General features: G+C 36.4%; 2 protein-coding genes across 2 annotated transcripts in view; both read right to left on the bottom strand.

The window, feature by feature from the left end:
* The window catches only part of GPC6 (glypican 6), a 730,796-nt gene that overhangs the window by 418,778 nt on the left and 286,374 nt on the right, over positions 1 to 25,644 (bottom strand). The window lies entirely within an intron of this gene.
* Positions 7,181 to 7,618, bottom strand: LOC136051399 (histone H2B 1/2/3/4/6). Its single transcript, XM_065740844.1, has one exon. It carries the CDS (start codon positions 7,597 to 7,599, stop codon positions 7,219 to 7,221), a length of 381 nt encoding a protein of 126 aa, XP_065596916.1. The 5' UTR covers positions 7,600 to 7,618; the 3' UTR covers positions 7,181 to 7,218.

Genomic DNA, 25,644 nt, shown 5'->3' with positions numbered 1-25,644 from the left:
TGCTTTTAATCTGAATAAATAGGTCATACAGAACTGTCCCAAACCATACTTAGTGATATATTAATCATACATACATCATTATCTCCTTATTGTATTCAACATCTGTCTCTTGTGTTTCCATCTTTATAATCTCAAAATCTCTACACCTGTTTCTCACTTAAAAAAAAAGAGTTGCAGTATGCTCCTTGTATTTTGTGTGAACTATTTCAGTCAGGTTCTTAAAGTATGCAGTTCTGTGATGTTTTATGTAACCAGATTAGCTGACCTTAGAAATACCTTATAATAAAAATGAATCTTAGAGTGCATATTTTAAATGCTTATTTCCTGTTTCAGAAAGTGTACCATTAAGTAAGAGTTTATTGAAAATATAATATCAGGAAATAAAATACAACTTTCACATTTTAAGAAATTCATAGTTCAGTTTCATCCTTGTTCTTGTGAGACAGCTTCTTTTCCTGTATCTCTAAAATATTTTGTGTTTGAATGTATCTCTTTAATTTACTTATAAAATCTTCTGCAGATATCCTATGACATTTGTGAGTTTTAGCAGAGCTCCCATAGAGCATTATGCTGGAGTGATAGAAAAGTCTGTCTCATCTTCCCTTAAGATTTTCTATGCTTCTACACAGTTTGAGAAAAAGTCTGAGTTGCTGAATGACAGTATCTCTAATAATTTGGTTGACTTAATTATCAAAAACATCACAAATTAATAAAATTATACTTTACTGTGAATTTCTTATTTCAGTTAGAAACTTTCAAGACCTTAAAACATTATGTTATTAAAAGTTTATGTTTAGATTTTTTTTACAAAGAACTCTTTAAATTTTGACTGCTCACTACCTGCATTGGCTGAAAGCTAAACAGCAATAAATACTTTAAGACTTTAATTACTTCTGGTCCTCTTAGAGTATCAATTATGATATCCATACAATGCAATCGTTTGTTGTTCTTATCCAAAGGTTAAATTTCTATATCATTAAATAAGAAGTTATTGTTATATGACTATGTGAAGCCTTATATGATTTGTAAAGGGGTTGGGAGAGAAGGAAAAATGCAAAACCAACATTCAGTCAAATAATTTCAAAGGTTTCTTGTCTTGCTGTAATTAGTCTGTCAATTAAAATTTGATCTATGTACTGAAAATTATTTTTTTACTTAGTAATTATGTTTTAAACTGCTAGCATCCTACTCAGAAAGATTAATATGTACATTAACTTGTACATATACTCATTACTAAGCATCCCTAAAAACATTTAATATTCATTGAGCTCTTTTAGGATAAAAGGTGTGCAAACAACAACTATACTTGTCCAGTCATTTTACTGGTACACATTTTACTGGTACATTTGTTCAGTGTTAGAAAATTAATAGGATGAGGATAAGAAAGATTTACTGGAAGTTTCTTGATTTATTTTATTGGCCAATACAAATTGGTTACAGCGTCCATAAAAGAAATGCAGTTTCTTCCTGTATACTTAAACTGAAGAAATCCTCAGTAAATCAAGGACTCTGAAACTTGTCTGTCTCTGGTCATATCCAGCACTCTATACGTCACTATAACCCCCCGTGTAGATAGACAGCTGGCCAGTTTTCTGAGTGCAAAGCTGTGATAAGAATAGAGTGTAGCAGAGTGGAGTGGAGTAGAGGAGAGCAGAACAGTCGGTAGAGACCTACAAAGATGTTCTAGTCTGACTGTGTGACATTCTCAAGGCTGACTACATGTCAAACCATATTACTGAGAGCATTGTCTAACTGTCTCTTGAATACTGACAGGCATGGATCATAAACAGCCTCTCTAAGCAGCCTGAACCAATATTTGACCACTCTCGTGATAAAGACATTTTTCCTTATATCCAGTCTGAACTTTCTCTTGTTAAGCTTTGTGCCATTCTCTAGTGTTTAATCAACAGTTACCAGGGAGACATGGAGCCCAGAACTACCTGCAGTATTCATGGTGATGCCACACCAGTGCTAAATATCATGGGGGAGTTGCCTCTTTTGACTGCTTGGTGATGCTGTGTTTAATGCACCTCAAAATGTGGTTTGCCCTCTTGGCTGCCATGGCATGCTGCTGGCTTATATTGAACCTGCTGTCACCAACACTCCGAGGTCTCTTTTTTTGCTGAGCTGCTCTTCAACTACTTGTCTCTCAGTCTTTGTCCAGTACTACTCCATCCTAGGTGGTGCACTCATCATTTTCCTTTTTTGAATTCAATACCATTGCTAATATCCTAGTGTTCCTATCTATCTAGGTCTCTCTGCAAGGCCTCTCGACCCTCAAGAATGTAAACAGCACTTTCTAATTTGATGATCACTTGCTAGTGATGTGTTCTGTTCCAAAATTCAGATCAGTGATAAAAATGTTAAACAAGACTAGCCACACACAGAAGTCCCCCACAAAAGTTTCTTTCCGCCAGATCCCAGGGCTTCTGATGTTATTCAATTACACATATTTATTTATAGGAGAATCCATAATCTTTGCAGGTTAATCAGCTGCATCATAACTTTTTTTTGTTCTAAGATACAACTGAGAAATTAGGAACAGCAAAAACATCTGTATGCAAGAAAATTTCTCAGTGCTCATGTACACAATACTGTTTCTGTCACAGTATGCTCATTTGTATGATAAGTATGTTAGCAGTGCAAAACAAAAAAGGTGACTGTATATGCTCTACACTTAAAGCTTCAGCATTAATCTCCTATAGTAGGGGAAGAAATTAAGTAAGGGGAGGAAATTATCTTAATATCCATGTAGCTGTGGGTTATAATGAAAAGCTACTGAAGTTTTAGAAGCTCCTTTTGCATACAGAACTGTGTGACAAGATTTCTCCCTCATGTAAACACTTGATTCTGCCCTGAATCTCTGTTGTTACTGCAATATTTTTGTCATTCATCACAGAGAAACTTTTGTGACACAAAGTAGGGTTGCTCATACAGTTCTCCATTCTCAACTAAGGAAAACAAAAACTCATAGCTGTAGGAAGTAGAGAAGAATAGACCTATGAGGTATACCATTTAATACACATACATCAGGTAGTCAGTATCAGAAATAGCATAATTCTAAAATCAGACTTTTTTAGGAAAATAACTATTACAGTGAATGAAAACATGCTTAGATAGAGCACAGTAGAGCACACACAAGTAAAAAAAAAAGTACTTGCCATAACTCTGCACTGACATGAATAGTTCTGGGCAGTTTACAGTGCTTTCAAATAAAACTACTCCATAACTGTATGCATACTAGCAGTGTCAGATTACTACAGAAAATTCTCTTTGCTTTTTAATAATCATTTATTTTCCCTTTCCCTTGAATGAAATTTGCAGGTGTGCCTCACTTGTTTGTTCTCTTACTGATTGGTCTCCTTGTTTTCATTGCAAGATATTGTCTTACATAAATACAGCTTTACAAAGTGAAGAGTCAATATTTTCAAACTGATGAAAACTAGAATGGATATAGCCTGCTTTAAGCTTTACTATAACTCATACGAGTCTATTGAAAACCTAAATTATCTACTATCTGCAATCTTGGAGATAGGAAATGTTTAGAGAGTTACCAAATCTAGTAGTTTTTTCTAGTAGATGCCTAGAAAAACTACTAGATGCCTCTGGTAGAATTTAATATTAATACATCATAGGGAAAAAAGTGCAAATATGATGTAAACTCATGCAAGCACGTGTATTGTAAGCAGAAAAATCGAAATGCACATGTATAGTACAAAGCCTCACAGTCTTAAGTTGTGGTTGGAACCAAATCACAACAGATTCAAACAATTGTGGTAGGAACAATCAAACTTCATTTGTTGAAGGGTATGAAAATATTTGCAGTTGGGATGTGCATCATGTCATTATGTAACTGTCAGACAGAGTAGCTGGGAAGAAGAGGTAGTTCCCAGGCTGGCTTGGGAAGCTGAGGCAGCTGGGGCTGCTAAAGAAGACAAGAAAAGCCTTAGAGGCCAGGCAGAAGGGACAAGCAAGTCTTATCATTATACACCAGATTTTCTTCTGGTGTTTAGTCTATTTTCAGATTCCATTTGGGGCTCCTCGAAACAGATTTTTTTCAAGACAGGAATGATATATCAGGTAGGGAAGTCCTAGGCAGTATAGCAGTGAGACAGTCCACATCACTCAATCTTACAAAGATTTGATTTGATTTGATTTATCAATAATGGCTTGTTAATAGGGCCTAACCTAGCTTTACATTTTCCACTAGCAGACTACTCCTTATAAGTTCATAAGTTCATAAGGTTGGAAAGGACCTATAAGATCATCTAGTCCAACCATCCTCCTATCACTATCTCTACCCAACTACTAAATTAAGTCCTTTAGCACCTCATCTAAACGCTTCTTGAACAGCGCTAGGGATGGTGCCTCAACCACCTCCCTAGGCAGGCCATTCCAGTGCCTGACCACTCTTTCAGAAAAGAAATGCTTCCTGAGGTCTAATCTAAATCTTCCCTGGCGCAACTTGTGGCCATTCCCTCTCGTCCTGTCATTACTTATCAGGGAGAAGAGGCCTACCCCCTCCTCACCACAACCCCCCTTCAGGAAGTGGTAGAGTGCAATAAGGTCTCCTCTGAGCCTCCTCTTCTCCAGACTAAACAATCCCAGCTCCCTCAGCCGCTCCTCATAAGACTTGTGCTCCAGGCCCCTCACCAGTTTTGTTGCCCTTCTCTGAACACGCTCCAGGGCCTCAATGTCCTTCTTGTAGTGAGGGGCCCAAAACTGAACACAGTACTCGAGGTGCGGCCGTACCAGAGCTGAGTACAGGGGGATGATCACCTCCCTGCTCCTGCTGGCTACACTATTTCTAATACAGGCCAGGATGCTGTTGGCCTTCTTAGCCACCTGGGCACACTGCCGGCTCATGTTGAGCCGAGCATCAACCAACACCCCCAGGTCCTTTTCCTCTCCACATTCTTCAAGCCATTCTGCCCCAAGCCTATAGCATTGCATGGGGTTATTGTGGCCAAAGTGCAGGACCCGGCACTTGGTCTTATTGAACCTCATCCCATTTTGCTCAGCCCAGCTGTTCAGCCTATCCAGATCCCTCTGAAGGGCCTCCCTACCCTCAGGCAGTTTGACACATCCTCCCAGCTTTGTGTCATCTGCAAACTTACTGAGGGTACACTCAATTCCCTCGTCTAGGTCATCAATAAAGATATTAAACAAGATGGGCCCCAAAACTGACCCTTGGGGGACACCACTCGTAACAGGACGCCAGCTGGACTTAACTCCATTAACCACTACCCTCTGGGCACGGCCCTCCAGCCAGTTCTCCACCCAGAGAAGAGTGAACCTGTCCACACCACGGGCTGCCAGTTTCCTTAGGAGAATACTGTGGGAGACCGTGTCAAAGGCCTTGCTGAAGTCCAGGTAGACTACATCAACAGCCTTTCCCTCATCTACCTGTCTGGTCACCCAGTCATAGAAGGAGATGAGGTTGGACAAGCACGACCTGCCCCTGGTGAACCCGTGCTGGCTGGGTCTGATCCCTTTATTGCCATGCACGTGTCGTGTGATCTCCCTCAATAACATCTGTTCCATAACTTTCCCTGATACCGAGGTCAGGCTGACAGGCCTGTAGTTCCCCGGGTCTTCCTTACGGCCTTTCTTGAAGATGGGAGTCACATCGGCAAGCCTCCAATCTTGTGGGACCTCTCCAGATAACCAGGAATGCTGATAGATGGCAGAAAGTGGCTTGGCAATCACCTCTGCTAGCTCCCTCAGCACCCTTGGGTGGATCCCATCTGGCCCCATGGACTTGTGGGAGTTCAGATGGAGGAGAAGATCTCTGACCGTCTCTGCTTGAATCACAGGGGGTGCATTATGCACCCCGTCCCAGACTTCCAGGTCAGGGCAAGTACCATTTGGATAACTGTCCTGTTTATTAAAGACAGATGTGAAGAAGGCATTGAGAACCTCAGCCTTTTCCTTATCATCTGTGGTTATATTGCCTGCCTCGTTGAGTAAAGGAGGGAAATTTTCCTTAGTTTTTCTCCTGCTGTTAATATATTTGTAAAAGGGTTTCCTGTTCTCCTTTACAGCAGTAGCCAGCCTAATTTCAAGCTGGGCTTTAGCATTTCTAATTTTCTGCCTGCAGATCTTGGCCAGTTCTCTGTAGTCACCCCAAGTAGCCTGACCCATCTTCCAGAGGACATAGACTCTCCTTTTCTCTCGGAGTCTCAACAAAAGATCCCGGTTCATCCACACTGGTCTTTTGCTCCTCCGGCTTGACTTACAGGACTCCGGGACTGCCTGCTCCTGTGCCTTTAAGATTTCCATCTTGAAGAGCATCCAGGCTTCCTGGACCCCTTTACCCTTCAGGAGCAAGTCCCAAGGGACCCTTGCAACAAGTGTCCTGAACAGGTCAAAGTCTGCCCTCTGGAAGTCCAAGGTAATAGTTTTGCTAGTCACCCTCTTGACGGCACCCAGAATAGCAAACTCCACCATTTCATGGTCACTCTGGCCAAGACAATCTCCAACCTTCACATCCCCTACTAGTCCTTCCCTGTTAGTGAAAAGTAGGTCAAGCAAGGCATCTCCCCTGGTAGGCTCTTGCACCAGCTGAGTCAGGAAGCAATCATCCACACATTCTAGAAATCTCAAGGACTGCTTCCTCTGCGCAGTATTGTATTTCCAGCATATATCAGGGAAGTTGAAGTCCCCCATGAGAACGAGTGCTGGCCATCGTGCAACATCTACGAGTTGTTTATAGAACATCTCATCTATTTCTTCATCCTGACTAGGTGGTCTGTAACAGACCCCCACCACGATGTCACTTCTAAGGACTATCCCCCTGATCCTAATCCATAGACACTCTACTTTGTCATTTCCAACCACTAGTTCTTCAACATCAAAACACTCTTTGATATAGAGAGCTATGCCACCACCCTTTCTTCCCTGTCTATCCCTTCTGAAGAGCTTGTAGCCATCAATCCCAGTATTCCAGTCATGGGAGAGGTCCCACCATGTTTCTGTAATAGCTACAAGGTCATAGTTAGCCTGCCTCACAATGGCTTCCAGCTCTTCTTGTTTATTGCCCATAAAATTTTTTAAAAAAAAAATTTTTAGCAGCAGGAAGCGAAGCGGCGAGGGCGCGAGCCGGGCGGAAACGCTGCCGACGTCACAGCCCATTTTTTTTTTTTTTTTTTTTTTTTTTGTTTTTTTTTAAAATCTCTGAAAAGAGCCTTTGGGTTAAAAACAAAGGTCCGGACTGCCCTACTTGGAGCTGGTGTACTTGGTGACCGCCTTGGTGCCCTCGGACACGGCGTGCTTGGCCAGCTCGCCGGGCAGCAGCAGCCGCACGGCCGTCTGGATCTCCCGCGACGTGATGGTCGAGCGCTTGTTGTAGTGCGCCAGGCGCGACGCCTCGCCGGCGATGCGCTCGAAGATGTCGTTGACGAACGAGTTCATGATGCCCATGGCCTTGGACGAGATGCCCGTGTCGGGGTGCACCTGCTTCAGCACCTTGTACACGTAGATCGAGTAGCTCTCCTTGCGGCTCTTCTTGCGCTTCTTGTCGCCCTTCTTCTGGGTCTTGGTGACCGCCTTTTTTGAGCCCTTCTTCGGGGCGGGCGCGGACTTGGCCGGCTCAGGCATTTCCAACAACAAACCACCAACGCACTACTTATGATCTGGCTCTGAGCTGTTCTGGCATAGCATCAACCTAACAAGGAAGGATCTCACTGTGACTTCATCAGAAAATTGGTTGATTTCCCATTTTGTTTTCATTTTACATCATTAAGATATCACGACTTGTATTTCCAAACAGCTTGTGAGGAAATTCATGTTTCACCGCTGAAAATCACAGAATAAAGCTGCTGGAATTCGTCTTCCTTCTACTCTTTGTTAGAAAGCTCTGAAGCATGAATTTCTTCATACAGTAATTCCCTTTAAAAAGAAATTTATCTGCTCTGTTTTCACAGTTTTCCTAAGGATGAAGATAATTTTCAGTCTAAATGAAATCTCCTTTTCTATGGGATGAAACCAAAACAAATGAGAATTTAAAAATAAATTAATAAATAAATAAACAACACTTGTTTGGCTGCACAATATAGAGTTTCCAGAATTTCTAGAGTTCCCCTACTCATTTGTGAAGAATCTTTATATTAGGAGAGATGTATTAGTTTATTATAGGAGTTCAAATTCTTGAAGTCCTGTGACCATAAGAAATAGAATAATTGACAGATAAATGTACTAGAAAAATTGTCATGTGAAAAGTACTAGTTATGGAAAGAATAGAAACTCCTAATCAATAAAGTATTGTGATTACTCAACATGGAAAATTCATAAAACTGCTAATGGGTAACTATGTCCAATGTCCATGAAATTAAGAAATCTTTGAATTTTTAGGAATCCTTATTTTAAGTTCTATCTGCCATAAGGAGTTCAAATAAGACACAAATAATATCAATTACTTCAAAGCCCTTTCCCCCATGAACAATAATTTCAGATGTGGCTTTAATAGAGCCCTGAGGATGCAAAAGAGTTTTCTGATAGTGCCTGATCCTACTCTTTAATGCCATTCAGATCAGATTTTTAAAGAAAAATCCAATCAAATTCAGTCACCAGAATAAACAATTTTAACATACTTCTTATCAAATACTACAGGATTTCATGTTTAAACTAAATATATGCTGAATATACGTCATAAGTAATTAGTCAGCACTAACTGATTCTGTTTCAAATAAGTAGTCTACTGATGTCAGCTTATGTAAAATGTGTCTTTGTGGCTTGTTTGTGTATCCAAATGCTAGAAAAAAGCAGAATATGTTTCAGAAAATAGCATTTATGCAACAAGTTAATCTATTCCATAAACTGCCGAGAACAACAATACATCATCGCCATATATAGTGGAACTGAAGATAATTTGTTCATGTACACTGATAACCCCCAAGCTCTTGTCATGTTGTTTCCATCAGTACACGATTGGTTTGATATATAATTTGAACAGCTGTTGTAAAAGTTTCAGGAAACATTTAAGAACCTAATTTATTCTAAAAGTAGATTGCATTTAAACTTTCACAGTGTCTTTTCTTGATTTCAGAGTAGTTTGGAATTTGGTATTTGAAGATAGCTATAAAACAGAAACATCTTTACCCCTCTATTTCAAGAAGGAAATTATTTTTTATCTTTCTTGAGTCTTGCTAGAATACTAGGCTAGAGCCCAATGTACTTACTAGGCAAATATGACTCAGTCATTCAGCAGTGCCCGAAAGTCTGAGCTCTCTACCATGCTATTCTTCCTAGTATTCCAGGTGATAGCCATATAAGCAATAGCAAAGAGCAATACAAAGACATAAGCAAGACATCTGTGAATGGTACTGACAGTCACAAATCTTGAGAGCATGTACTGACCTACAACATTAACATATTAACTTCTCATTTCAAGATCTGAAATTTAAAGACCAGTTTCTAAACTTCATTTTGCAAGTTGACAGGCTCTAGCCAGCCCACAGGGGGAACTATGACAGTTATTCAAAATGAAGGTCACTGTTTATCTCTGAAGTTTTACATGCAAACAAGTTCAGATATAGAACAGTAAGTTGTCTATTTTTTTTTTTTTGTCATTATAGTCAAAGCATGTTGATAAAAAAAATCTAGTGTGGACATTTGATTGCATTACCTTTTGTCAATTATACCTCTTAATGATTGAAGCATTTTGTCAAAACTGACATTCCTCATTTAGTTGACTTATCTTCACCTAACCCTCTTTGTCCACCTCTAAGATTTTCAATATACTTCTTTATATTTTTTTTCTTTCAGCATTTCATGAACAACTTCATCTTCCAAATCCATGACAAAAACTCATCCTGGCATGACAGAAAATTCTTGGCTACAGATACCAACTAACAAACTATGGTTGCTGCCTTCAGTGTTGTCCATACAGCAGTCCCTTTAGACATTTTTACTCACCTGTTTCATTTAAAAGTGTCTCTTTTGGGTCAGTGAAGCAAGGACAATTTTGTATTTGTGAAGGACCTTCTGTTATTTAGATCTATTTCTTACCAGATTCATAGTACAGAGTTTCTGAAAATACATTTTACTGCCATTAGAATTAATTTTGAATGGCCTTTGGATTAACAGAGAGTAGCACTGTTCTTTCTCTCACAGTGTAAAAGTGGAAACATTTATTTTATAGGCTCATGCATCTAATTAAGGAGAATATGAAAATAAATGTGAAAAAAAACATTTTGCATGCTGATGTGTGCACGCTTGTTTTAAGTCCATTGATTTGTGAGGTCACGCTGCACACGCAAACCCTTGTGCTTCCTCCTTGTGTGATTAAGTCTCATTCAGCAGCACTATTTTTGCATACCAACTTATTGTCTTTAATGTTGCTATTTCAGATAGGAGAAAGAAGTCACAAAAGTTAGTGATTTCTCATAAAGAACAGTTTGAAATGTCAAAAGCCTCTAGTTTAAGCTGTCCTTCATTTCAGATTGTCTAGGAACATATAGGTCCCCACTTTCCACATTTTCAAGGAAAACTGCATGATACTGTGTAAATTTACTACATCTGTGTTGATCGGTGCTCAAGGTCGTGTTGGTTCTATCTGACTCAGGGGACTGTTAGCAGGAAAGGGCTGATTAAGGAATGAGAGAGATACATTCAAAAGGAAATTTAGAGGAGAAAAATTAAGGATTTCAAATTACCCAGTCACATCTGCAATCTAAAATGGAAGCAAAAGACCTTATAGCCATACGAATATAGCATTTCTCACAAAATGCATTAGCATGAACATTTTTTTATTAAATAATCTTCAGCACTAATTTGACTGAAGAAGGCCTTTCAATTCTGTTCTCTGTCTCACTGCTAAAACACATATACACATGCACCTATACAAAGACAGAACAGAATTTACTAGAGGTTGATGGGAAGATGTCTTTTAGAGCAACATAAAAGAACGCTGAAATCTACTGTTACTTTTTCATGAAAAATAATAAACTTTCACCAAAAATCTGGATTGACTAATACCTATAACAGACTAATCACACTTGTTCTCACACACTGCAGAGCATGAGGCTTGCAAAGTATGGAATGATGCTAATTGCTATAGAATGAGTAGAATCTGGGTGGAGGATGCACATTAATGGGCAGAATAATCCCAAAGGGCTTCAGAAGCATAATACTTAGCCAGTCACACAGTCAGCCATCTCTACTCCATCTCTTACTTATGACAAAAAGTTTATATTATCATAGAAATTATTTTACAAAGCAAGACACTGGAAGCCAAGATACTGTACACTTTTCAAAGCAGTTTCAGAAAAACATACCGATGCCCTTTTGTATCTTGTAGAAAATCAATCCTTGTTTTATTAAGATCACTTGGAACTTCTAAATTTTGCTTGACTGGGTTTTGTTTGTACATTCTTACCCTTTTTATTCTTATTTGGAATGAAAAAAGTAACAGTAATGTCTTTTTAAAAGGTAGATTATCTCTATACAAACTGAGATACTGATCTCTTAGATTTCTTCCATAGGCATGAGTGTAATTAAAGGAAACTGTCATCTTTCTACAGATGCCAATATATAGTGAATTAAAATTATTTTTTTTCTCCATCTTCCTCTTCATCTAAACTCTACTAACAGATGCCGGATTTCTCCCAGTAGAAATTTTAAAAGTCCATTATAAAGAATGGATTCATCATCTAATTTTTTTTTCTTGTTTTCTTCTTGTTAAGTCATGGTTTTGACAATGACAGAAGTATTCTCTGCATTAGAGCATAGTTGGTGAGCACTTTTAATGCACTGGAAAACACAAAATTAAGCATAAAAAAAATGTATTTTCAACATGTAAACATAGATCTTCATCACATATTTTCCTTCTGTCTGTATGTATCAGCAGTGCTTTTTAAAGACATGATGTGGAACTGATTTGTACGGGACTTGGAGAACATACCTGCCTAATCCTGAGATAAATGTATATTTGAACCAAAGAGTCACATGATTCTGAAATCAGCTCATCAAAGAATCATTATACTGAAGGCACTATGGTACTAAAATCTCACCTGTCTGGCATTTTTATCTTCTTTTTTAAAACTCTGATTTAACTGCAAACTGCAATCTAACAATTTTGCTTTAGTCTGTGGCCCATTTATGTCACCGCATTATTGCAAACTCTTGGTATCAAAAGGGAATTCATATATTAAATAGAAAATAGGACAGATAATTGCTACTTTACACAGGATAGAAAGATGTACACTGGGTAACATTTCAGTAAATTTCCTATATCACATAATTTTTCCACATCTCCATTGATTCCAGCATAGACTTAGTATTTCAAAAAGTCATGAGAAGAGGTATGGAAGACTGCTTAAAAATGCTCTAACATTGACTTTTCTGTAATGCAAATGCTAGTTGGATAGAATTGATAGACAGAACTATTAGTATGTGTTAGTTCATGTATCAACAAACAACTCCCTACTTCTATTTATTAAAAATAGTTATATATGGACTGCTGAAAGCAGCACTCCAATGAATACACTTTTCATTCCTGATTGACAAGGTAACATTGCAGAAGTCATACAAAATCTACTATTCCACAGACAGTCAGTAGAAATCCTTACGTATTCAGAAACTCACCAGTGTATGCTTTCAAGGGAGTCAATATTACCCATGGGAAAAAAAGTGGGGTTACACTACCAGTGACCTCATTTATCACTTCCTGACAGTGGCCTAGATAAAGTTTGCAGTTTTTACCTGTAAATACTGCTTTGTGAAGTGCAAATGTACCAAGTGCAATGATTCAGTTTCAGGTGAAGACTTTCTTTTAAACCAATGTTTAAAAGTATATGCCTCTCACTAATTGCATCTGAAGTACATTGAAATAAAAAAATAATGCTAAGAAATTTAATGTATGTGATTACTTGCTTTTGGATCCAAAGAATATAATAAGTTGTTTTCCTTAACGTATTTTTGCTTTGTATTTTCCCTGTATTGTGTTCAAGACCCATGCCTTAAAGCTTTTACTATTTAACCATCATGCTCCTGCATGTTCTGGGTTTTATTTATTTGTTTATTTGCAGATGCTTACACAATACATTCTCTCTGAAAGAAATGTCTCCTATTTATGTCATAGAAATTAGAGAAAATACAAACTAGACAGTAAATTTGGACTATATGATGAGCATACTAGGACAGTCCAGCCAAGACTGGCAATGTGCTCCACAATCTTCAAACTGTTATGGGGCTTGGTATTATGATGTTGTAAGAGAAAAGTTGTCTTTTTCCCTGGCCTGACTCTGGAAGTTCAAGCCTTAAGTTTAGTTAGACTCATGACAGTCACAGTTGATAGTTTTGCTTGGTTCCTGGATATCCACAGAAGAATCACCTTTTTACCATCCATAAAGACAGCGCACATCACTTCACCTGCTGAAGGCTGTGTCTTGAAGATTTTCTTTGATGGAGATTTCATGTCATCCCTCCATGGACTGCCATTTTGACCACAGCTTGTAGTGGTTACACCACATCTCATCATCAGTAATAATGTGATCCAGGAAACTGTCACCGTCAGCCTCATAATGATACAATAGTTCCTGACAAACTTGCATACTATGCTCTTTCTGTTTCTTTGTGAGCATTTGTTGGCCTCACTGTTTCCAAAACGCTGAAGCCAGTATTTAGCTTTGTACATAGTTTCCTGGTTGTAATCCACCAGTTCACATAGATGAGCAGATTGATGTGTTCTTCATTTCGTGGTGACAGATCTGCGTGGATGTCTGGAATGTGGCTTGTCTTGCACATCACTGTTGCGACTGCTGAAACACACCACTCACCACCTCACCGTGCTCAAATCCATTGTTCAGTATCCATAACCTGTTCAGCAAGTGTCAATGAATGTCAATGGTGCCACTTGATCTGCATGGCAGAACTCCATGACACACATTTGCTTCATATGCACTTCCGTGTCAGATGATATTTTGCCAGACCGCTGCTCTGCTGTCATCTGTCATATGGCAACAGAATGTACCAGAATATTGGCAGGAAGCTTCCTCTTCTATTGCTGTACCACCATCTGCCTTTGAAATCATAGGCTAACATAATAAAATAGGAGGCATTACTTTCAGTGTGGCCCTTGTATTAACTTCTACATTACTATTAATTGCAATATACTCCTCTTTTTCTCTTACCTCCTTTTTACTCTAGAAATTGCTAGTAGGTTATTCAATAGTTCTTTATGTTGGTGAAATAGAGTCCTTTCCTCCACTGACATGCTTTACTTTCAATTAAATACAACAATTATAGTCATATTTTAATACTAATGCCCAGTATGTTAGCAACTGAACGTTTTCCAAAGTTTAAATGTAACATATTACACTTTTTTGACTGAATACTTTTATTGCTGTTGATGTACTTTTAACTCCCAGTCTCTTCTCCTTGTTCCTTTTTATTTCCTTTTTTTTTTTTTTTGAAAATATATATTTAGAAAGTTTTCAAGAAATAAAAATAGAACATTATCCTTCTTCCAGAGATATCTTTGTACACAAATGTTCTCCATGCATAACTGAAAACACTAAAAGCATAGAAAAAAATGTGACTGCCAAGGATGTGAAGTCAGCTTCCAAACAGAATGCGTTCAGAAAGAGGTGAGCTCATGCATGTGTTATAATTTTAGCATGCTTAGCCACAGACTGTAGATACGAGTGACTTTTATGTACCCAACCTTTTTTCCTTCTGAAGAGGAAATGTGTATGCAGAGCTTTGAGACTGAAATGCATTGCGACTTCTTCCTTGTTAACACTCCTTGCCTTCACTGAATCTTTCAGTACAGAATCATACCCAACATAAATTTTGTGCATCTCCTCTCAAGCTCTCTGCTATGTTTCAGGTCCTAGAGTGAAAGATAATGTTGAATATTAGCCACATTTTCTTCATTCTGCCACAGAAAGAAATATAGATGGAAAATGTAGCCTGATTGTGTACTTGCTTCTGTGGAAGATATAGAGTGTTATCCTAATCACTACGTTTCTATGCAGCCTTGATCATATCCCTTCCACTACACTGTGCTACTGCTTCTGACAGCTGTGGCAGAACTGCCATTCTGGAAAATCAGCACAACTTTGCATATATGAGCCAAATTCTGAAACTGGTGAAAGATATGAACACTTCTCTGAAGGCCAAAGTCTTCCTCTGATAAATTAAAGAATATATTTTAGTGCATTCTAGATTGAATTGTGCACATCCCTGAAAACTCAGTATAGTGCCACTAGATTTGTTAACCTCTGCTACAATGCATGATGGCACTGTGATTTTGTTTCCAAAATATTTTATTTTGATGTATGTTCTATGGTGGTGTCGTTCTCCAGTTGTTTTCAAGTTAATTTATATACAGTTTATCTTGAGATAGTACTAGGGGGAAAAAAGCAACAAAAATACATTATTTAATTTCATTTTGCAAAATGGTTGTCCAATAAGTGCAATTTCACCTAGCTACTACTGAGTTCTGTGTCATTTCTCATATATAACTCCTAATTTTTTATTTTTGTTACTCAATCTTGCTAATCATCTTTTTTTTTTTTTTTTCTTTTTTCAGAAACTATCTAATTTCACTGCTGTTTGTCCTAACATCATCTTTTTATGGACTGAACAGACAGGATACTGCATTTATCTTATGTATATACAGTTGGAACTTAGATTTTTCTGTTCTTCAATCATTCATAAATTTGATATAGCTATTAAATTCATCATGTTATAATAAAATGTTTTCTCTTACTCTCATCTGTTTATGCTATATATAGTGTCTGAATTCTTGGAAAGAAGTAGGTTACTTCTTCAATATACTGCATGATACTAAAACATTAAATACAAACTACAGATTATATTCAATGTAACAGTTCAAAAAAATCCTCAGGAAAAATACTGAAAATCTCAGTGAAACTCACATGTAAAGGTTACCAAAAATAGAAGGGCATAAATTCTCTCTATAATTAATACCTTTGAAAACAGAACTGTTTGTTTTTATTTTTATATAAAATTAACTAAAGATCCAATTCATGGACATGTGAATCAACCTTTCAAAACTTCATTTCTATGCAATGTTCAATCTTCAAAGAAACTTACAAGTCTTGTTACACTTTGATTAACCCCACAGATTTGGATAAAACCCTGGTAATTATACATGATTATAACTCGTGATAGTGAGTCGAAGTGATCATGTTGGCTCCATTCTCTGTCAATAGGAAAAGACTAGCACCTCCTGACTACTTTCATCATAAAACCCTTATATTAGTATTTTTACACTATGTTACACATGATTAAAAGACATGACATACAAAATACAAATAGTAACTACCCATGGCTCAATTCCAGGACAAGTCCTGCTCAATGTTTTTATCAGTGATCTGGATTCATGAGTAGATGTGCCCTTAACAAGTTTGCTGATGACACTGAACTGGGATGTTCTATTGACACTCTTGATGGATGAGGGATAGATTGATTGTAGTACTGGACAACCATCAGTAGCAAGAAGATCAGTAAATAAATATGCATGGTTCTGCACCTCAGATGGAGTAATGACAGATGCATGTACAGACTGGGAGAAAAGAGGCTAGATAAGAGCTTTGCAGGAAGGGACCTGACAGGGATGGTCAGCAGTGGGCTCAAAATGATTCAGTAATGTGCCTTGGCAACAGCAAACAGCACTGCAATATGCATTAAGCACAGGCACCAGTCTCTTCTCCCTGGTAAGCAGTGACAGGGTGCAAAGGAATTTTGTGCCATTGCACCAGAGGATGTTCAGGCCACAATAAACACCTGGCTGGGGACTAGCTGTGCATTGGTCAGCAGGTGATGAGCAACTATTTTGTGCATCACTTTTTTAAAAAATATTTATAAATATATATAATTACCATTGTTTCCCTCTTCCTTTTCTGTCCACTGAGAATAGGGGTGGGGGTGAGCAAAAAACTGTGAGCTGCTTGACAGGTCAAATGACATCTTTGGAGGCCCCTTCCAACTGTCCAATTCCATTCCATTCCATTCCATTCCATTCCATTCCATTCCATTCCATTCCATTCCATTCCATTGTTTATAGATAAAAATTTGATCAGAAAATATAATAATCATATAAAATAGCTATTCTAATTCTGGAAGATAGAGAAAAAATAAGAATATGATGGGTGAGAGGAAAATCACGGTTTTCTGTAATAGGATGCCACCACACTACTGCTAACATTAGGGAATCTGTCCTGGGAAAATGAACTTTATTAATATTTACAAGTGTTTCTTTTTAAGATAGTGGAAATGAAACTATTTTCTGCAATCTTAGATGAAAACATTTTCTTGATTTTTAGCCATTAAATATCTATGACAATCTGATGCTGAAAAATTCCTCATATAAAACATAGTGTATAAGACCAATTGCAAAGTATTCCCATATTTACTCTTCTATACAAGAAAGTATGGTAAATATAATGGAACAACTTCAAAACAATGAAAGTGTGTACTGAAAAGCAAAAGGAATCAAAACTAAACATAAAATGAACAAACAAACAACAACAAACCAAACTCACGAATCTTCTCATTACAGTCAGAAAGAAATTTATATTTCCCTGCTTCATTTCATATGCTAAACTGTTTGAGGTCATCTTCAAATACTAGGAATGGCAATATTAGATACCCGTTGACATCCTTTATGCCTCTTTTGGTGAATGTAATGGGACAACATTATCTACCCTTATTATTTCAGTGAGATTTGGATCCTGATGTTATTCAAATGATACAAAAAACATAGCAATAAATTGCATTTAAACAAGTTCTAGCTACTGTCAATGGGATTGGAAAAAGTTTTGCAGAACAGGAGTATAATGCTATTTAACCACAGGCTTCATCTGAGTTACATAAACACTTGACTTTCATAGCCAGTAATCTGTATAATCTTCAAGCTGTAATGTTTCTCCTTGATGTAATAGGTATGAACTCTATAGGTTATTTTCACTTCCTGGCTCAGTGAAAGAATGTGACTATCACAAAGTGACTGTAGAGAGAAAGAATGAAGCACTTAAATGTTTTGTGTTAACTTTCTTTCAAAACCAAAGTTATATGGCTATTTTAAGAACAGTAAGTAGGGTTGAAAACTGTAAATTCTATTTTCAAAGCTGTCTTCTGTGTCATTATGGTCAAAGATCTTATGATCTTTAAGATCCATGTAGTTCATCAATGTTTTCTTATTTTGGAAAAGATCCTGGGTGCTTAAAAGAACATAATGTCTGAGATTCTGCTTACTAGTATTCCAGTATCTGAAAGGAGACTGTCTCTTTAAAACTAGAAAGCAAATACAGAATAAATTCAGTCTAATCAAGTTGTCTTTGCACCTTCAAAAGTCAATATCACACCTTCAGCTCAGTGGGAAGAAATATTTCACTTTGCTATCAGCTCATCATCAACTGACAATTCAGGGAAGGCAAGCAATTCCTGGGGGTTGTTCCACTGCTTTTAATCTCTGGATATTGTGGCAGCTTTATCTGTGAATTTTCCTACACTGCCTATTTCCTTAAAACCCTTAACATGATTTTAGCATAGATTTTGATCGGTATTTTAATTTCTTTTATTAAAATAAAATATATAAAAGGAAAAGAATCATTTAAGATCCTAGCTGACAGTGAAATGGTACTTACATTGTCATAGGGAGCTAACTTCCTATTAGTACAATTGTATTTGACATTTCCATTAAAAAATCTTCCACTGGCATTATATTATTACATCTGTCACAGCTCACTGTGGCTTTGGTTACAGTCTGATTTTAGATTGCTGTTTTATAGCATTCTTAAAACGTACCTCAGAGATCTACTTTAGAAATATATGCATTTGTTTTTTTGTTCCAAAAGGGTAGTAAGAAAATATTTACTGAGCTCATTTGAACTTTTGCAGAATAATTCTATGCAATTCTCTAACTTCACAAAAATATAAAGAAATTTTGTTTAAGTAATAAATAAAATTAAGCTTTTACAGTAGTACAGAACACTGCTAATTTTATGTCAGTTAAATGTAGAGTTTTAGACAAGGTGAAGAAACACTTCTTTGGATGCACCATGAATCACAGGAAGTGAGATCTAAGTGGAAAAGGAATATGAATAGAAAGTCACTAGACTGACCAAACAATCCTAGAACCAGCTGCATTTGGCTTAAATTCCAAAGGATATGATTACTATCTTGTTCCCATCATTAAGACACTCTTAAGGACACACAACAACTTATTAAGCACTGGAAACACAATATTTTGACTTTTAAAATCATTTGATCTTCAAACATATTTGTATAACTTATATAAATCTGCATTTACTAGCAACATATGATTTCAAGTAGAATATCCTTATAACACAACTCAGACTGCAGTTTATAAAATGTTTAGACTAACATCACAAGGTCATGGAGATACCTCAATAGTAAAAGACAGTTCTCATAGAATTCCAGTTATACACAAATTATTTATTCAGGTACATGATATATTCTGTCTGGGAGCTTGACCTCTGCATTGCCATCTGCTGATTGTAAATTTTGTGAAAAACATTGAGCCAAACTCAGATTTTTGCTTGTTCAGAAGATTATGCTTTCTACATTATTTAACTACCTGTCATTTGACCTTGTCTTGAAAATCAGCGTATGCTTCTCATGTCACAGCATTCACTGTTGACAGCTGGTGTTTATCACCAGAAGCAGTGGGGGGAAATTACTCTGTGTAAAGCCTAGCCCAGTTACAAATACAGTTCAAATAAAAATAAATAGAAACGAGGAGTCCCTAAATAACACCACATAGCACTTCAACAAATATAGGCAATGTGTAATGCTTGTATGAGACTTCATTGTACAGCTGCTGTCAGTATTCTCACTGCTCAAGAAAGCAGCTGTAGTGATAACTGTGTTTTCCTGTATCAGAAAGTGCTAAAAAAAGCTTTAAAATATGTCAAAATTCAGCACGTTTTCCTGCAGCACTACTATTTTCTGTGGTAGGCAAAAACCTAAACAAGGTAATGAATGATCAGTATTTGTCCTGCTTTTATATTCATCTATTACTGGCAATTGTCAGAGGCAAATCTGAGCTAGATGGACCTCTATGCTCAGTCAGTACATAAGCATTTCTATCTTGATAAAACACCTGTTGAATAAAGCAGCAACAGGACAGGTAAGCAGGAGACATCTTATTTCAGGTGTGAAATACAATTCAAGTCCTGGACGAGGTTAGTTAGCAAAACTACACTGCATGTTTTCATTTAAAGGCAACAAATCTGGTATCAGACAAATAGAAGAATTTACTCTTCAGTAATTGATAATACACTCAGCTTCAGCTCCATGTGTTAATCCAGCTGAGTTCCTGCCAATATTTTTCGTACTGATGGCATGAAAAAACATGTTTTAGTAAAGATAAAAACAGATTGTTAAGATCTAGTTTTCATATTGATTTGTTTAGTTTATTTTGAAAAGCTTGAAATGGTTGTGTAGTTGCAGAACTGGTATGTGTAGAAAATAATATTATACATTTATTCTAAATTCTTCTTCCTACACTTTGGAGGTCTGTCACATTCATTTACATTAATCTGTGCAAATTAACTTCTTTTCATCCTGTTTTGTTTTTCTTTTCTATCACCTACTAAAAGGATGGCACATATACAGTGCCTAAAGGGCTCTGGAAATAAAAATTCATCAAGGGACACTTAATGTAAGGACATGATTTCTGACTTGGAATTTCACAATCGCAGATCATAGGATTACTGGAAAGTAATTAGAAGTGTTCTAGAAGCTTGATTTAAGAGAATGTAAGGCTATTTTTATTTTTTCTTTAGCATCCTGTTGTCTACTATGAGGTAGATCTTCTGACACATTAAAAAGAAGAAGAAATGGTGTTGTTTCCCATAAGTTTTTGTTCTGCTTTCTTGATTAATTTATTTCTACTGTACCTTTTTTGACTTTGAAACCATTCACGACAGTGCATTCCAATTTTGCCTATAAGGAGATATGAGGGCTGCCCTTAAAGTAATATCTTCTATTTTATTGTTTTGACCCATAATATCAGAGACAGATAGTGGTGGTGTGGCAGTAGAGGCTGAACTTTTTTACCAATATCCCGTTACATGTTGTTGCTGTGTGACAGATGGCAGCAGAAGTGCAGTCTGACAAAATGGTATCTGACATGGAAGTGCATATGTAGCAAAGGAATGTCACTAAATTCCTCCAAGCAGACACAAGGGCACCCACTGACATTCATTTACACTTGCTGAACGTTTATAGGGACAAAAGAGTGCACGTGAGCACAGTGAAATGATGGGTGTTGTGTTTTAGCAATGGAAACAGTGATGTGAAATACAAGACATGTTCTGGACACACATTTTACAACTGCATCGTGCAGACTTGAGGGTTCCTGTTCATTGCTGGCAAAAATGCATAGCTAATGAAGATGACAGTGCTGAAAAGGAGTGTTTTTTTTTTGTTACTGTGCTCTTTGTATCTTGTAGTTTCCTTGGAAATAAACAGGCAATGTTACTTCTAAAGTGACCTAGTACGTACTGCATCTGTAGTACATGAAAGCCAATTCTATTTCCAAATATAATATTAGGCTTTTTGGAAAATTCTTGGATTGTAACAATTAAGCTGCGTTAGGCACACACTACTTAGATCATGCAAAGCTGCAAAACTTTAAAAGTCAGCATTCCACAGCTGTCACATAGCAGTATTAATTTTAAGGCATTTGGTCTCTGGAACAGCTAATATTATGTAGATTAATGCTCAGACAGCACTCATCTCAAGTCTGTGAGTAAAACTAGAACAGAGAAAGGTGAGAGAAATGACTGATGACCATTTGTGCATTACAGGTTAGCAGGCTCACTCACATGCAGCTCTTAAGAGATTTTTTCAATCTTATGGATCATGGGCTTGTAGAAAGAAAAAAAGTGGTACTGAAATTCCCATTGTAGGGAACAAATAAGAATTTTAATTATTTGTTTATAGTGTGGTCATCAAAACAGAATGGTTTTTAGAATGGCCCTGCATATTTGGTTATGTCTTTAAATGTACTAAAAATATTCAATAAAAGATAAAATAACTTTTAATTAACAAGATTTTTAAAAGATAACCAAGAAAAATAACCCATTGTTTTTTTTTTTTGTTTGTTTGTTTCTTTTTCATTTGTTCACACTGAAGTTTTGGAAACATGCATCATAAAAAAAAAAATGCATTTCATACACTATTTCAAATGTACTCATACAAAAAGAATAACATTTACATGTTTTCCTGAAATAAGCTTAAGTCTTCTCAAATAACATTTTGATTAATTACATGTAAATGAATGCTAAGAAGTCTATAAAGGGATTTCTGCAGTTGTCAAGGTGATTTTAATTAACATAAAATGTGTCACTTTCCTGGTTTCCATCTGTGTTTATGATTGTACTGATGGAGCTATAGCTCATATCCATAAGTGTTACACACTGCTCTAAATATTCATGTAGTTCAGTCATATATAAAAATTAGTAATATAAATACTACAGGAATTGTCTGTTTTCACATAACATCTAGTACTATTAATTCACAGCATCTAATTTCAGCCTGGCAGAATCCTGAGCAACACAGTTCTTAAATATCTAATTATTCTTAGACAAGTCATTGTTAGACATAGCAGTAAAACTATATGGAAGTTATATGAAAGTTTTACCAGACAACTGCAGCTTTCTGACAAAACCTTCAACTATGCCAGCTCATATTCTTAAGAAATATTCAAGAATAAATTATTTACTTAAGTTCAACAAAATACTTCTACTACCTGACAATTTGCATCATGATGCATTCTAACAATTATGAATCTAATACCTTTTCTTTTTTTTCAATGAGAACAAGTTAGAAAGGCACATCCAGAAACTGATTTAATTAGATGGTTTTTTTATGTACCACTATATTCTGAGTGTCAATGAAAATCGGCCTTTATTTATATTTTGAATGATGTATAGATTATATTTTAAAAGCTTTGGTATATGGAATTAAAATAGTGAATACAGAAGAACATTAATTTTCTCCAGTGCATGAACTTTTCATTCACTTCTCTTCACAGAATCACAGGATCATTAAGGTTGCATGTGTTCTCTAAGATCACCTAGCCCAACCATCAACCTATCACCACCATGCCCACTATGTCCTCTGCATTTTTAAACACTGTGTTTAAAAGAATACACATTATCAGATTATCTATTGCAAATTTTATTTTTATCCTCCTACTTGTAAAAGCCTTTACTCAGGAGAACGTATGTACCTTTTCCAATTAAACAATAAAATGTTCTATTTGAATTAAGTTCTGAAATGAACTGTGGTTCTTATTGACTGTTACATTGAAAGATTATGGAATATATGACAGAATTTAATAAAATCATGTTACTTTTTTTTCTATTTCACAATATAAAATGTTTTTCTCCACCCTGGAAAGTACAGAAAATCCTGCTCCTTTAGTATTGTTTACAAAGGAGGATGAGTATTCAGAAGACCTGTTGAGAATCTTTTTGAGGTCTTCCTGAGACGTTCTGAAGCTGTTGGGATTGTAGATATATGAGGGATCCATGGATCAAGCAGAAATAAGTTGAAGGAAACTTCACAGTCTCAGTGACCCAAAAGCCTTCTTTCACCTGCCTCCATACTCCGAAATTGTTTAAAACTAAAGTTTCTTAGCCTTGAAGGTGTATACAGGTATAGCTTTGTAGATCCAGATCTCCAACATAGATACTCAGATAGGGATGAACAGTATTGTGGAGTCTATGTGTGATGGAGAAGTAAAATCTGTTTCGCAGACTCCATAATCCTTTTGCCATTTGAAATTCTCAGTGTAGATTTTGTATAGAACAAAAATATCAGTGGAAAAAAATAACAGCTGAAGATAGATATAAAGTGCTTGATATGTTTTCCAGTTCTTTACAAAACAGAAATCAGATTAAGAAGCATAGATACAGATCTCATGAGAAGAAACTGATTGTATTTCAACAATATAAATTACAAACTAATAAACTTAGGTATTTATGCTCATTCCAAATGTGATTGTTATTTAATCCAGGCTCTCAAGTACTTGACAATTCACTAAGCAAGAAAAATATCTTCTTCCCTTGAATGAAGTTCCTGTGTCTTGTAGCTTCTTTTATGGGGTGAGAATTATTACAACAGTGAGAGTGCTTTCAATATGAAGATTATTTTGACAATGAAAAAGCCCAGATGAGTCCTGTCATTTTACTGTCAAGAGGTGGCCAAGCAGCAGGACTGTAGCACTCCTTTAAAAAAGGCATTCATTTTAACAAGCAGCAATACTTTGTGTATCAATAGATTATTTAGAAGTTGGACGGTTCACAGGTTAAATAATGGTATATTATACTAGAACAAAGCTTGGGTGTCTGTTATTAAATACCTGTTACTAACATGAAAATAAATTAATTAAAAAAATCAAGATTTCGTTTTAGTTGTTGTTGTTACATAGAAAAAATAAATATTGAATGGTCAGTTTTGACTTAAAATTACTTTTACCTAGAGAATCTGAGCTGAAATGAACACTGAATGTTGTAATCTCAAGTGAAATAGCACTGAAAAGGATCTTGGGATTAAAGTTCAGCATAAGCTAACAGTGCAGGGTTACAAATAACAAACAGCAGCTACTGGGAATAATTTCAAGGAAAAAGGCCAAGAAATGGGACTAGGGAAATTGTATTATTTAGTGTGCAATATAACTGATATTGTTACTGAAGTTCTTGCAGTGATGCTTTAAAAGCTGTTGATGAATTGCTAGAGGATTGAAGAATGCATAAAGAATGCATTTATCTCTTGAAGTAGTGTTAGTTTTTTAGCAAGTAGAATGCTAAGAATGGTTTATTTGAAGGCTCTCAATGAATAAATGGTTTCTGGTAATAAACAGCTTATCAGAAGTAAAAATAGTTTGTAGAAACTGAAACTAGAGTAAAGCTGAGACTTTTTGTACTTAGTCATTGGGAAAATGTGTTTAAGGAGGTGATGGCAGCTGTATTACCTTAAATCTACCATTCACATCCCACGTTTCAGACACATATGACAACTCTAAAATAAATCAGAGGCTTAATTCACTAATTATTACATTATATCTTTTCATAACACAGACTATAAAGAAGACAAGAGAACTGTATGTTTCTTTTGACCCCTAAACCTAAACCTCAGTGAAGAAGTTACTGGAAAACAACAACAACAACAAAACAAAACTTAGTGAAATAGTTGATGATACTAAGTTGGATATTTGGAAAAAGATTCTCAGTGCGTGGTAGTGCATTGGAGCAAGATGCCTAGAGAGGCTGAGGAATCACCATCCCTTGATGTGTTCAAGTAAAGTGTAGATGTGGAACTGAGGGAGATCAACATATATCATCAATGTTATATTCAGAATCTTTAGAGTTAAGTTGGCACTTTAATATACTGTACACAGATATATCTAAAAGTAGTTTTCCCCAGTGGAGTGGTGAGAACTTCCAAATTATATATGGTAACAAAAATGAGATGTCAAGCACAGATTATGTTTTTCTTTGAAAATTAATTTCTTCCTCAGTGCTTCCTTTTAAAGATTTCTATTAACAATTTATCTTTCAAAATATGAAGTTATAATAACACAATGAGTAATTATAAACATTATTCTAGGTGTACCTGGTACCTCATTTCATTTTGGAC

This window comes from Cyrtonyx montezumae, unplaced genomic scaffold (assembly GCF_038088225.1).
Source record: "Cyrtonyx montezumae isolate F1298 unplaced genomic scaffold, pur_monq_1.0 scaffold_3, whole genome shotgun sequence".
Classification (NCBI taxonomy): domain Eukaryota; kingdom Metazoa; phylum Chordata; class Aves; order Galliformes; family Odontophoridae; genus Cyrtonyx; species Cyrtonyx montezumae.
Note: the sequence above shows the minus strand (reverse complement) of the source record. Positions and strands in the feature narration are given on the sequence as shown.

Bases quoted from the DNA above. Each gene is read 5' to 3' on its own strand.
- LOC136051399 (XM_065740844.1), bottom strand. From the start codon at position 7,599: ATGCCTGAGCCGGCCAAGTCCGCGCCCGCCCCGAAGAAGGGCTCAAAA.